Source organism: Vigna unguiculata, chromosome 11 (genome assembly GCF_037176805.1).
Source record: "Vigna unguiculata cultivar grain cowpea cultivar isolate G323 ecotype 2 chromosome 11, ASM3717680v1, whole genome shotgun sequence".
Taxonomy (NCBI): domain Eukaryota; kingdom Viridiplantae; phylum Streptophyta; class Magnoliopsida; order Fabales; family Fabaceae; genus Vigna; species Vigna unguiculata.
In genome coordinates, this window is record NC_140802.1 from 40,420,840 (window position 1) to 40,434,704 (window position 13,865).

At 32.8% G+C, this 13,865-nt stretch overlaps 3 protein-coding genes and 1 long non-coding RNA gene across 5 annotated transcripts; 2 read left to right on the plus strand and 2 right to left on the minus strand.

Annotated features, from left to right (window-relative positions):
* Positions 1-142: 142 nt before the first annotated feature.
* On the plus strand, positions 143-1,413 carry LOC114169985 (uncharacterized). 2 transcript variants are annotated; one of them, XM_028055413.2, is made up of 3 exons: positions 143-367; positions 469-573; positions 972-1,413. In XM_028055413.2, exons 2-3 carry the CDS (start codon positions 491-493, stop codon positions 1,093-1,095), a joined length of 207 nt encoding a protein of 68 aa, XP_027911214.1. In that variant the 5' UTR covers positions 143-367; positions 469-490; the 3' UTR covers positions 1,096-1,413. The 2 variants fall into 2 exon arrangements, with proteins under 2 accessions (XP_027911214.1, XP_027911213.1); XM_028055412.2 differs by having other exon boundaries at positions 153-367; positions 457-573.
* A 1,521-nt stretch (positions 1,414-2,934) lies between these two features.
* Positions 2,935-4,375, minus strand: LOC114169786 (uncharacterized). Its single transcript, XR_003601006.2, has 2 exons — positions 4,200-4,375; positions 2,935-3,162 (listed from the first exon to the last, which is right to left on the minus strand). It is a non-coding gene; the product is annotated as an uncharacterized LOC114169786 (long non-coding RNA).
* ACD1 (Pheophorbide a oxygenase family protein with Rieske 2Fe-2S domain-containing protein) lies at positions 3,288-7,752 on the plus strand. Its single transcript, XM_028055090.2, has 7 exons — positions 3,288-3,952; positions 4,158-4,393; positions 4,535-4,661; positions 5,202-5,338; positions 5,848-6,007; positions 6,950-7,225; positions 7,390-7,752. Exons 1-7 carry the CDS (start codon positions 3,500-3,502, stop codon positions 7,642-7,644), a joined length of 1,644 nt encoding a protein of 547 aa, XP_027910891.1. The 5' UTR covers positions 3,288-3,499; the 3' UTR covers positions 7,645-7,752.
* Positions 7,753-11,634: 3,882 nt separating this feature from the next.
* Positions 11,635-13,309, minus strand: LOC114169945 (C2H2 and C2HC zinc fingers superfamily protein). The gene is made up of 2 exons (XM_028055353.2): positions 12,070-13,309; positions 11,635-11,904 (listed from the first exon to the last, which is right to left on the minus strand). The coding sequence occupies exon 1, from the start codon at positions 13,224-13,226 to the stop codon at positions 12,084-12,086; it is 1,143 nt and encodes a 380-aa protein (XP_027911154.2). The 5' UTR covers positions 13,227-13,309; the 3' UTR covers positions 11,635-11,904; positions 12,070-12,083.
* Between the last annotated feature and the right edge of the window lie 556 nt (positions 13,310-13,865).

Here is a 13,865-nt window from a genome sequence, read left to right on the forward strand (position 1 = left end):
AAATTATAAAATAAATTTTGACCAAAATCAACAGCTTCATGTAGTTTTACGAAAACAAGTTCAGTACCAATACGCATTTTTCTTTTATACAAGTAGGTTGTAAAAGAACCAAAAAAGGAGTGAGAATAGCAGACCTAAGTATTTGTTTCCTTCTGGGCCTCTCGAGGCCCATACTCCTTTGAACTGTTGACCAGAAAAAAAAAGAAGGAATCACGCTCATCTTCATTCTTCACCATAGCTTTCACTGGAATGTGAAACTCTGACCCAGAAAAAAAAAAAAAATCTGCTCCGGAGTTAGGGTTCGCGAGTTTCGATTGGCACCGCAACAAATTTGTTGACAAAGAAAAAGATTCGGTTGAGTTCCGAGGTAGTTCATTTATTTTATTAATCCTTGCTTATTCTAATTTTGATCAAATATCTCTACTATATGATTTCATCCTTCTAAATTCTTTTTAGGGTTTTCTGTAGCAATTTGGTGACAGATTGATCGATGGCCCGAGCACGCAATCTAATGGTTGCTGCGGGTTTAGTTGCTTTCGCTGCAGCAGGCATGTCATTTCCCTTCTACATGGCGTAAGTTGACACAATTCATTGTTTTTTCGTTCACATTACATCCTCATTACTTAAGAACGTGTCATTTTTATCTTTCGTATACCTTCATTTTACACTGTCAACAAGTATTTTTCTTTTTAAATATAATTATTGAAAAGTAAAAAAATTTACTTTACATCAGTTAAAATCAGATTATTCATAAAGTGAGGTAATTTGTAATCTCTTACAGTATAATTTTTAAAATTTTATTTTCAACTTATGCATAAACTAACTTTAATTTATGGATAAGTCAATTTCATTTTTTTTTTGTAATTTTCTCTTCTGCAAATTCTTCTGGACAAGTTCATCTAAACCTGTTCCATGTATGATATTTTTTTTTCTTTTTTCTGAATTGTCTAAAAGTTATTATTATTGCACAGTTCATCAAGGAAGCCTGTTATTGATCCAACAAAGCCACTCCCACCACAAGCAACTTTTCGAGGGCCTTACATCAACACAGGCTCGCGTGATGTTGGTCCTGATGTTGGTCCGCAGAAAAAATGAAACAAGTTGAGTTTGATCAAGGTCATATATATCTCGCTGTTTAAGAGATTTTTTCTCACCTCAGTTTGGTGGATTGTGATTCTTAAGCACAATCTTGGAACTGAGAAGGTTTGAGGATGGGAGTTCTTTTCTGGAAGAGGTCACTTAATCTGTATGTATTAGATGAATGATGTTATTTGTGATGTCACTTGTATCTGTCTCTTCTGTTTCCAAAAAGACATGTAGTGTATTGCATGTCTCTATGACCACAATAACAACAACATTTTTGTCTCGCTGGTTTAAGTTGGTTATATGGATTACAAGATACCATTTAGTTCAGTTAAAGACTAAACGAGATTCCTCTTAATCACTTGTTCTAATGTGTTTCCTGGTCTTCGTTTTTTCTTAGGACTGAAAAAATATGCAATTTACTATCCTCAGTGATATGTTTTCTTCATCTTGTGACCATACAATTGTAAAAACTTTAAGCTCTCTAGCAATTTGCGCTTTTGGCTAAGCTTAGCTTGTGATTGGATTTGAGTTTGCAGATTTGGTTTTGCTTAACTGATGCTATCCTCAACGTAATTAGCTGTTGTTTCTTGCAAAATCTGGTTTTGTGTTTTGAACTCCTCTTTGCATTGTTTTCTGAACATAGGGTAACTATGATGCAAATGCCTATTGAATGTTATGTTAGCTTCATCGGGTGTGAATTCATATAAACTAGTACTTGCTTACAGTTTTGCTCCTTGTTTTGATTGAAGATTGGCTTAATAAGCTCTTGCTTTGTGTGTGTACTTTAAAACTGTATCCAGGCGAATGACTGCAGTTTTATGTTTATGGCAAGTGTGTTTCAGTTTATTTTTTTGGTAATATTTTTTTTTTCTTAAAAGTTGTCAAGAAAAGTATATAAAAAATGGTTAAATTGGTTTCTGATTTTTTTAGAAAGATCTATCTATGTGCATTCTAATCCTTGAAGTGTTGATATTCACAGTTTTATTTGGCTTTCATCATAATTGTTTAGTTATTAAAATTGATTCATAATTTTGCCCAATTATGAAAGACCGGAAAACTGTTCAAACTCTCTAATGGTGTAAAACCACTTCCATAGAGAATCTTGTGTGCGTGTATGTCTTTGAACGTCACAACAACCAAATACAAACATTGTTGTGAAAGTCATTGAAAGGAGACAAAACAGCACGACAAAGTTGGACACCGTAACACCCACCAAACGAAACAACAAAGCACAGAAGTAGTCCCTTCTTTTGCTTTTTATTTTTTTCTTTTATATCGAGAAATTTTTACTGCTTCTTTAGATCAGTTTACTAAAAAAAAAAACATTATTTTGAAATTTCTCGAGAAATTAAAAAAAAAAAGCTGTTGTTTCCCTGAATTAATCTCCAACCAACATGTTCTTTACGCCCTTTTTATTTGCATCTTTAAAAGGTTCCTAAAAGAACTCCTCTGATTGAACCAGTTGTTCTGGCCACTCTGATCAGCAAGCGTAGCATCATTCACGAATCGATGTTGATGCATTCTAACTTGTTTCGGAAACACTTACCAATAGGAAATATGTTAGTATTTTTGTTCGTATTCTGTTCCATGCTTCATATATTTCGTCTGTGTATGAAAAGTAACAGGAATGGGGAGAAATTTGCCTGTGATAAAAGATTTTAAGAATGAAAGGGGAATTCAGCTGATGATGCACTTTAATTACTTAAAATTTTCAATTACTTTAATTTATTTAATATTTAATATCTTTTAAAAAAATATAAATAATACCAAAACTAAAATGCAATCTAATCCAAATCATTTTAAACCAGATTAAATTAAACAAATTTTAATAAGATGATGGAATATATATATATATATATATATATTTTTTTTTTTCAATTTCTTTCTTGTTTGGCAAGCAAGGCATAAACCGAAACCAGTACACACATGAACAAGAACAGATCTCACTGTTTTTCAGTGTCTTCTTTTCCCTTCTTTTCTCTTCTACAAACAAAGACTCACCCACGTGGTAGATACCCTTCAAACTTGTGGACATGAATCATTCCACCGAATGATTTCACTTCTTTTCCTCCTCCGCTGAAAAATAAAACAACAAAATTTCTCAAAATACTAATTAGAGACAGACATCGACACCAAAACTTTTCAAAGTTTTATTTTGCTTCCTAAATTTTACAGTAAGCACTCGCTAATTTAGTTAATTAGTTAAACTAAGAAAATAAAAGATCTCAGAGAATGACACATCTGAACAGTGTTTTGTCTGAACCGAAAGAAAGAGCAGAAGAAAGAAACATTTGAAGCTTGCACGACTCAAAAACCTTGCTCTTCGATTCTCTTATTAACATAACCCGCATGAACCTCCGTGTACAATTCCTCGAACCTTAACGTCTCAGAAAAATTAACTACAAAACCATTGATGGCACTCCCGCACTCCATCTCTGCGTTATCAACCACACTCACGCTTTCCTCCTCAGTGAACAAACCCACTACCAACAAAGTGAATTCCTTTCCCTTCTTGTCGAACAAGGGCACGCAATTTTTCACGAAACAAACTCGACCCAGAAGCGGAAGAAGCCCCTTGCTTACCCCTGCACGCGTTGCGGCGCCACCCTCAACGGTTGAAACCGATCAATCGTTCCCTGAAACGGAAAAGGGGGAGACTGAAGAAGAGTTTAACGAGGAGAGCTCTTCCTCGAAGTTCACCTGGAGGGATCACTGGTACCCTGTTTCGTTAATTGAGGATCTGAACCCTCTCTTACCCACTCCGTTTCAGCTTCTGGGTCGTGAAATCGTCCTCTGGTACGACAAGTCCACTTCCCAATGGGTTGCTTTTGATGACAAATGCCCCCATCGTCTTGCCCCTTTATCAGTGAGTATAACTCTCTCTCTCTCTCTCTCTAGTTTTGGATATCTGATACATCTAAGAGTTTAGTTTTGAATATAAATCAACCAGGAAAAAAAAATCTAACTTTTGGAGTGAGAGTGACTTATTAGATGTAGTTTTTGGCTATATTAGTTTCCTTTTAGTTTTTTTTTTTTTTTTTTTTTTTGTGATAAAAAGTTGGTTTTTGTAGGAAGGAAGGATTGATGAAGATGGGAAGTTGCAGTGTTCTTACCATGGGTGGTCTTTTGATGGTTGTGGATCTTGTGTCAAGATTCCTCAGGCTGCATCTGAAGGTCCAGAAGCACGTGCTGTTGGATCTCCTAAAGCGTGTGCCACTAGGTTCCCTACTCTAGTGTCTCAGGGATTGCTCTTTGTTTGGCCTGATGAGAATGGTTGGGAGAAAGCAAGTGCCTCCAAGCCTCCAATGTAATTTATTTAGATTTGTATTGTCTTGTCTGAGTAGTAACATTAAATTAATTGTAATGGGGCCCCTTGTAATGGATGTTGTCTTGTGTTTATTATTTTATGTTGATTTTGGAATGTTTTATTCTAACTTTGTTTGTTTAGGTTGCCTGATGAGTTTGAAAAACCGGAGTTTGCCACTGTCAATATTCAGCGTGATCTGTTCTATGGTTACGATACTCTAATGGAGAATGTCTCTGATCCTTCTCACATTGAGTTTGCTCATCACAAGGTACAAATGACACCCTCCAACTTGAGTTTTTAGTGCAGGCTATTTTAATTTAATTTGGTGTGCAAATTGAAGTTATTTTATTCGTTTCTGGTGTAAGTGGAGTTTGTTAAATATACTCAAAAAAGTGTTAGCAGGAAGAAAGTTTGGGTTGGTTTCTTTTGTTATACATTTTCACTCGCTGAAACCGCCATATGATTAGCATATTTTAAAAACTTTGAGAAACCTTATTCATATTCCCTCGTGAGAATTTGGTTTGAACGTTTGTTTGAATTTAATTAGGAAGATATCCTCACTGTCTTAGTGAATGTGTAGGAATTTTAACTTTACCTGATGTTTCAAGTGTTGGATTAATTGATCATGTGTCTCTTAAGCTTGTAGATGTACTTTTTTCTATTTGTGGCCCTGTAATTAACTTTTCTTACTATGGATTTTTAATTTAGAGTCTTGTTTGATAAGCAGTTGCAAAAGTTGAAATTGTTTGGTATTGATAGTTACTCAAGATTATCCTAATCACTAACATAAATATGGTCCATTCTGCAGGTCACAGGAAGGAGAGACAGAGCCAAGCCTCTGCCATTCAAGATGGATGCTCGTGGTTCATGGGGCTTCTCTGGGGCAAATGAAGGGAACCCTAAGATCAGTGCCAAATTTGTTGCACCTTGTTACTATATGAACAAGTAAGCCCATGATTTTTGTGGTGTTCTCGTGTGCATTATTTAGTTCCAGTGTTAACACTGAAGGAAATTATATGGATTCTGTGAGTGTTTAGGGTCAAAAGATTTGTTCTCAACTTTAATTTAAGGCCATAATTTTGGATAGCTTTTGGGTATCACACATTCAATCATAGGCTTCTTGTCTCGAAACTTGTTGAATGAAATATGATGTTTTATCCACCAAAGCTTCCTCAATAAGTAGATCATTGAGTATCAGACAATCAATTTGGAGGGTTCCTTTGCCATGTAGTATGTGAGGTTCTTGGTGAGGATAGTCAATTTGAGTAGGTAATTTGATATAAGGGTGAATGATGTTGGTGGTATATATGCCTTAATGCATCCTTTTTTAAGTGTTTATATGCATATTAATGATGCATTTCAGATAACTATTACTTTTCATCCTAGGTGCTGTTGTTCTCTTCTTCAATAGTTGCCACTGAAGCTCAATACAACTGGCATTATTATTATTGCAGGATTGAGATTGATACCAAACTCCCTGTAGTTGGTGACCAGAAATGGGTTGTGTGGATATGTTCCTTCAATGTCCCCATGGCACCTGGTAAGACTCGCTCCATAGTTTGCAGTGCTCGAAACTTCTTCCAGTTCACAGTGCCAGGGCCTGCCTGGTGGCAAGTAAGATTTCTATGCTATATGCTGTCATTTTTCTTCTGTCTGATTAAAAATACATGTTCAGTTTGCTTAATTTCAATGTTCTTTTACTGGTTTATCTAGAGAACTTGTTCTGTCCTTATGTTTATGGTGTACCAAATTCTAAATCATCGTGGAAAGGTGAAAGAATTTGTCTATTTTGAAGTATGCCTGAACTAATAACACTATTGAACATTTCTTTGTAGTGTCTGAAAAAAGCACCCTTAACTTTCCACTTAGGACCTACAATATTATTACCTGCTTCATATACATTAGAAGTTGACATAACAATGTTGGTTTATTATGACAACTGAGATTCATCTCAATAATGTGGGAAAGGATTTAGTTTTTCTTACTTTTGAAATTGTGCTAAAGGTGAACAGTAGAAGATGAATAATTTTACTTTTATGTGGACACGGACAATGTTACTGATAATAAGGGATTTAGACTTAACAAGTTATGCTGAGACCTGGAATATTTGAACAAGTTCCGGATATCTGTAGAATTTAAAATCATTGCAACTTTAATACATTAGCTACTATCATTCCTTTCTACAAAACCAATATCATATATTCTTTGGAATATTTCTGAACACAATACTCGGACTCAATGACGGATCTAAGACACTAAGTAGTGGAGATAAGTCAATTAGTGTATTTGTACACTCTCAACTATACACAAGTTCAAATATATAAGATTAGGGGGGCAAAATAAATTTTTTTCAGATACTTAGAAATAATTTTAACAAAACTGGAGGGTGCACCTGCACACTCCGGTGTACATGTAGGTCCGTCACTGCTTTAACTTGCCCTACCATGTTGTTTCTGTATCTCTATAGTTCTCTTCTGAGTAATCATGTTTTCTGCATTCAATTTCATGAATGCTTAATGTAACTTAGATCTGAGTTTTGGGTTTACAATGTCTCAGGTAGTTCCTAGATGGTATGAGCATTGGACTTCGAACAAGGTATATGATGGAGACATGATAGTCCTTCAAGGCCAAGAGAAAATCTTCCTTTCAAAAACCAAGGAAGGAGATGACATTAACAAACAGTACACCAGCATCACCTTCACACCAACTCAGGCAGATCGCTTTGTCTTGGCATTTCGAAACTGGCTCAGGCGACATGGCAATGGCCAACCAGAATGGTTTAGCAGCATCACCGACCTGCCATTGCCATCAACAGTTTTATCCAAACGTGAGGTACAACAAACATGATCCAAGCTTTTCAGTTTCAACAATGAAAAATGTTAAGAACACACTCTTTATTACAACACCGAATCAGGAACAAGACCTGCATTCAGTGTGTTGTCATTTCTGTACTAATCACATAAACTAAATTAATCATTTTCTTTTTGGTTGTGTAGATGTTGGATAGATTAGAACAGCATACTCTGAAGTGTTCATCGTGTAAAGAAGCTTATGAGGGATTCCAAATATGGCAGAAAGTCCTAATTGGTGCAACAGTTATATTTTGTGCAACATCAGGGATTCCAGCAGATGTCCAGTTTCGTGTTCTTTTGGCTGGACTTGCAATTGTCAGCGCCGCCTTAGCTTTTACCCTAAACCAGCTCCAAAAGAATTTTGAATTTGTCGATTACGTGCATGCAGAAATCGAATGAACACTGATTTCCACGTTAATTGTAAATAGAGTTGAAGAAAAATTACATGTATTCATACTATTTTGATGAAAGAGCTCAAATCTACATAACCTTGGTTTTACCCTTAAATTCAATGAACAAACAATTACAGCAAAACGTTTATATCATTCACAAATTCCACAGTTTTGTAATTCAAAGACACGAAATCAAGGTTCGTTTTATCTTAATTATTACACGAAGATGACCAAATTCGATTATTCGATTCCACTTCAGAAGAGCCTGTAACACTAACCGTTGGAATTCGTGAACTTGGTGAGTGCAGCGAACTCAAGAACAATGCTATAAAAGTGAACCTTTGAAAGAGACAAGGTTATTCGTTTGAATTTCACGTTGAAGTTTTGAACAATCCCAACACGGTAAATTATTCCAACCATGAAAGTAAACAAAGCTAATAACTGAAAAATCAATTGATTTTTCCTGTGTAGCAAACTACTATCTAATTTAATTTTCCATCCTTAAAATATTATGTCATTATATGTTAAATTGAGAATATTATTGTGATGTATATTTTATACATATATTAAATTAATTACTTTTTTTTATCTCTGTTTTTGTTCAAAAATGTCTCCTCTAGTTTTTTTAAGTTTCAAATTGATCTAAATTTTTAAAAACTTGATACAACTTGATTTTTTTGTTAAAATTAATAAAAATGATTTGCTTTATTAATGTAATTAACATAATTATAGTGCCAATTTTGATAACAAATCATTAATTCATTAATAAAAAGAACCAATTTGTATCAATTTTTAAAATATTAGAACTAAATTGAAACTTAAAAGAAATAGATGACCAATTTGATATTTTTTAATAAAAGCAAGTACCAAAAGTAATTAAACTTATATTAAAAGAGTAACTTATTTATTTAATTCAGTTACAAAGTTATTTAAAAAAATTTTAGCGCTTATTACAAAGAACATGCCTTTTTTCAGCTAAGTTATATAAGTAATCAAGAATCATGCGAGAAGGTTTACCTTTTTGATTTTTTTATTTTACTTTCAAATTTATGACGAGTAAAATTAAATTTGAAATAATTTGTATTTAAACTGTTACACACTTATATGCAAGTTTTTTTTTTTTTAAAAAAAAGGTAATTAATCGTATAACGAAGGTGTTAAGTTGAGTCAAGATATTGAATTATTAAAAAATGTGTTCATTTTACTAATTTCTTTTAAATATAATTGAACTCAGCCGACCACACCTCGGTAGGTGAAAGTAAATTGATTTTAACCTGTCGACTCACTTAGTTAAAAGTAAATAATTAAATAAATAATCAAATTATTAAATAATACGTAAAATATAAATACAAGAAGTCTAAAATTAACAAACTAATTTAAAATCTTTCATAGTGATAATTAAAAAGTGTTAGGATCGAACGTTTATCATTAGGCCAAAAGCTATAACCATTAGTTAAGACACAACTATTTTGATTTGAGAGTATAACACAAGCTTGTGCCACGATTCGATTGTGACCCGGTTCACTTGACTTCTGTCACGAGACAATTGATTGTTGCAGATTGCACAATTATCTCGTGGCAAAAGGCAGGTGGGCCAATTCATAATCCAATTGCTGAGGGAGAGATTGTTGCAGGTTGCAGCAATTAGCCCGAGACAAAGGCCAAGTGGGTCAGGTCACAATCAAATTGTGGTACTTAGACTTTTATACTCTTAAATAAAAAAAAAGTTGTGCCCTATAACTTTGACCCAGTGATAAATGCTCAATTCTAAAAAAAATAGTCTAATTCATATTATGAAGGACAAAACTTTGTTGAAGATAATTTATAACTTCTTTTGTGGGTACTCTTTAAGCATTCATTGAGATCAATCCTAAATGATGTTTTTTCAATAAAAAATACCAAAACACACACAACTTAAGCACATTATTTCCTTAAATTCAAATATGGAGGATGAAACTATAATGGAAGTTATTAACTTCTTTTGTCTTTAACAAAAGAATAAGAAGAAGAAAAACTCCTTTTTGTCTATTTATGAACGAAATAAAAAGAAAATGAAAAATTTTACAAATAGGTTTCGTCTCCATTAGACATGAAATTTAGTGCTCTAACTTTTCTGTAGGTGTGAAATTATTATTTCTTTATTATTTTCGTTAAAAAAGCACTATCATTGGAATTTTTATTTTTATTTTTAAAATTTAGATAAAAAATTATACTAAAACATTGAATAATAATAAGTTGTTGATAAAAGAGAGTAATTTTTTATTGATATAAAAATATTTCTAGAATAATTTGTTTTTTCTCTTTCTTCTCTTGTTTTCTATTCAACCAAATAATTGAAGATAATTTTTTCAGTATTATCCCATCTATTATTATATATCTACGTAACACATTTTAATTCTGTATTCTTTTTGTTTTCATCCATTCTATTTCTTTTATTTTCACCTTATTTTACTTTATTTATAGCGGAAATATTTCACTCTCCAGACATACATAATTATATTTCTATGTTACTTATCTTATCTTAATGATCTTTTTAATTATATGTGATATGATATTGAGGCTCAATGTAATTTTAAGTTTTTTTTTTATATAAATTTTTGTCTTTTAATTAAATATGAAAAAAATGCATATAACGAGAATTAAAGATAGTATAATAGTGAGAGTTAATTTTTAGTGAAGGTTAAGAATGGAAAATAATGATTTATATAATGAAAATTAAAGATGAAAAATTAAAGGTGTATTAGTGGAAGTTAGTCAATTACTATTGCATAATAAATATTACTTCTTAATAATAATATGTAATTTGAAGGGTCTTATCTAATTCATCAAATACGTTATAATATGATGGGGATATAGATTAATTTCAGTAGATTGAGCTTTCTTTTTAAGATAATTTTTTAGAGTTCTAAATTATAAGAACCAAATTTGATTGAAGCAAAATGTTTCATGACTTTTAGTTAAGTGATATTTCTTTTCACTTTTAAATTTCTTTTTACTTTTTTATTTTGGATTTATGACAAGTACTAATAGTACGGTTACTTCTTTATAATATATAATAGTAGGGTTATTTTATGAATTTGGATTGTCCATTAAATTTTTGTGTGTTGTTTTTTTATTGTGTCTTCAGATTATTATTTGACGTTTTAAAATATGTTAAAAAAGTATTTAAAATATTAATACAGTATATTTTTAATGTTCAAAAAAAATAATACCAACAAAATCGGTAAAAAAATCTGAACTCCTGTTTTACTCTATGCATACCGCCGCAAATTGTAATTGAATAGAGAGAGGTGAAGATTGAACAAAGTCACAAAAAGATGGATGGAGAAAAAAAAGAGAGAGAACTATTAGAAAAGAAAAAGAAATGAAAGATAAAGAGTTACGAAAAAAAAAAGGAAGAAAAATGAGTTGAGGGAAAAGAAAATAAAGGACCAAAAGTTGAGAGAAAAAAGACGAAAATTCAAAATTACTTTGACCCTAATTACATCACTGTAATATTTAATAAGAAACAATAATCAAACCTTTTACGAAATATTAAAAATTAAAAAATAAATATGCCACTCTGATTATAACTAAATGATTAAGAAGATGAAATTTTTTGATAACACTATAAAATTTAAAATTTAAAAGTATTATTGAATACTTACACTATAAAATTATTGCAAAGTAAAACAAAAAAAAAAACTAATTAATTAAATTTTCCTCTCTATTTAATTGTTTAGGTAAAAGGTCCCTTCTATACCAAGTACCCCTACCTAGGTCAGGGCTGGCCTGGTTAGCATTAGTTCTAAACATGAAAATATAATACATCTACTCATGCATGTGCTCTTACAACTCTCTCATTGCACCTACTATCACAGTAACAATGCAAACACATAAAACTACATTATCTATACACATATTCATATACATACATGTATGTATATATATAGCGATCGATATTCTCCTTTCAACATACGTACTTACAGAACAAAACTGAGATTATCATATCATGAGCAACATTCATTACACCCTATACTCAGTTATATATAGAAGGCAAATCCAAGAAATAAAAAGAGAAGAAAATTCAAACTAACAGAAAAGAAAACCATATATATATATATATATATACGATAACGATAAGGAATTAGAGTAATGTTGGCCATTGCTGAGGAAGTATATATATTACCACATGTCAACAATAATATGCTATGGCAGCAAATTTTCCACCGAACCCAAGTTTTGTGCAGTGAACATGCTCCAAATCACACTCCCCAACTTGCTGCACCTAAAATGTTAGCACAAGAACTCATCATTAGCTAGTTTTTGAACTGAATCATATATCTGTGCATTACCCTTTCACAAAACCATTTTTCATACAAAATGTTACGTGAATGTATCGATTACATGAAAATAGAGAACTAACACTGAAACTGAAAGAGTTAAGTAGCACCTCTTCATGATGAATCATCGAACATATCTTGAGAAACCATGAACAGCTGGTGTGTGTCCCACGAACAAAGCAACATGTCCCATAAGCTTGTCTTTCCTAGAAAATGTTGTGCCGCAGGAACACTGCCACTTGGGGTCCCCACAGTGCTTCTCGTGTGTCCTCAAATCAGAAAGCACCGAAAACTGTTTCTGGTTGCACCTATTGCACACGTACATCTTGGGGCAGTGGCTCCTCTTGTAATGGTTCTTAGCACAGATCATTGACTTCAAGGGCTGGAACTTGGCATGTTTCTGGTTCCACCTACACCCTTCTTGAGGGCAAGAATATTTCTTGCTGGAACCTCCCTCACCCAATAATAAACTATCCTTGCTTTTCATTGGATTGCTCAACGCTGCACTTGTTTTGTACTCTTCCCCATGAGCCCTCATGTGCATCCTCAAATTCGCATCACGCTTGAACCCTTTCCCACACACTTGGCAAAAATACGAATACTTGGCCAACAAATCAGCAGCATCCAATTCGATTATGTCACTCTCTCCCATCATGTTCATGTCGCCTTCTTCATCCTTAACGTTATTACAATCTCCGATGTTGTTGCTGTTGTTGTTGTAGCTTTCAGCAAACCAATCCAGTGCCCCTCCTTCTATCCCAGACAAGAAATCACTCTGCCCTCTAATCATATCAGAGCTCATGCTAATGCTACTCATACTAACCATACCCCTATTACCAAAGTTCGATGGATGATGAGGTGATGATGATAATACTCTACCATGATCAAGTTGTTGCTGATTCTGGTTTCGGTGCAATTCATTAGCAATATTACTGGTTCCTGAAGAGGAACCAAGACCCATTTGCTGACAGGTGAATCTCATTGAAGTGGCTGCCACTATGATTTCTTGGAGTGTTGCGTTCATGGTGGAGATTGCCATAGTTGAGTGGGTTAGGTTATGTTGAGGGGAGACAAGAACATCGACCAGGTTCTGCAGCTGACCTAGCTTGTCCTTGAGAAGAGAGAGATAGCAGAGGAGGGAGGTAGAAGAGTGTGAAGTTGAGGAAGAACTTAGTTCAACAGAAGATGAAGCCAAATATTCATTCACGGGAAACATTTGAGGTGCTTGAAAATCGTTTGTGGATGAAGATGTAGCCTTTGGCATCATTGTTGAATCAATCTTCTGCAACAAAACCTGTGAAAGTGCGAGTTATTTGGCTTCAAATCTTGGTTTTCCGTGTGAAGATTGGCTTTGACTTGGATCATACAGATAAACAGTGCAAGGTGTATGTGGAGGGAACGTTCTTTATATATAAAGTGGCATTAGCAGCCAAATAATGATTATAATAATTTGTATTTTTCTATGTTATGACTTATGGATGGTTACAGATTCTCTACACAATACTGAGTTTACCCCCTTTATATAATAGCTTTTTAATTACTACATTTTATTAATATAAATTATTTGTTTTGGAATTGAAATTTAAATAAATATAAATAAGTGGTAATTAAGATAAACATCAGATTTAGTGTGGATTAATATAAGCAAAAAAGAGATAGAAAAAAAAATGTTATTTATTATTAATGTTAACAAAAATAATTTCTTTTATAAAATAGAAATTTATTTAAACAGAAAATTAGTTTTTTTAATAAATGTAATGAATTCTTCCATCAATAATGTACTTTTTTTTTATTTACAATTTGTTATATTTTAACTTATACAAAACTGATTAACTTTGGGTTATATATACTTAGCATGTGTTCAATTATGCATAAAAAAAGAACTTATCCGGAGTATCATAGTGAT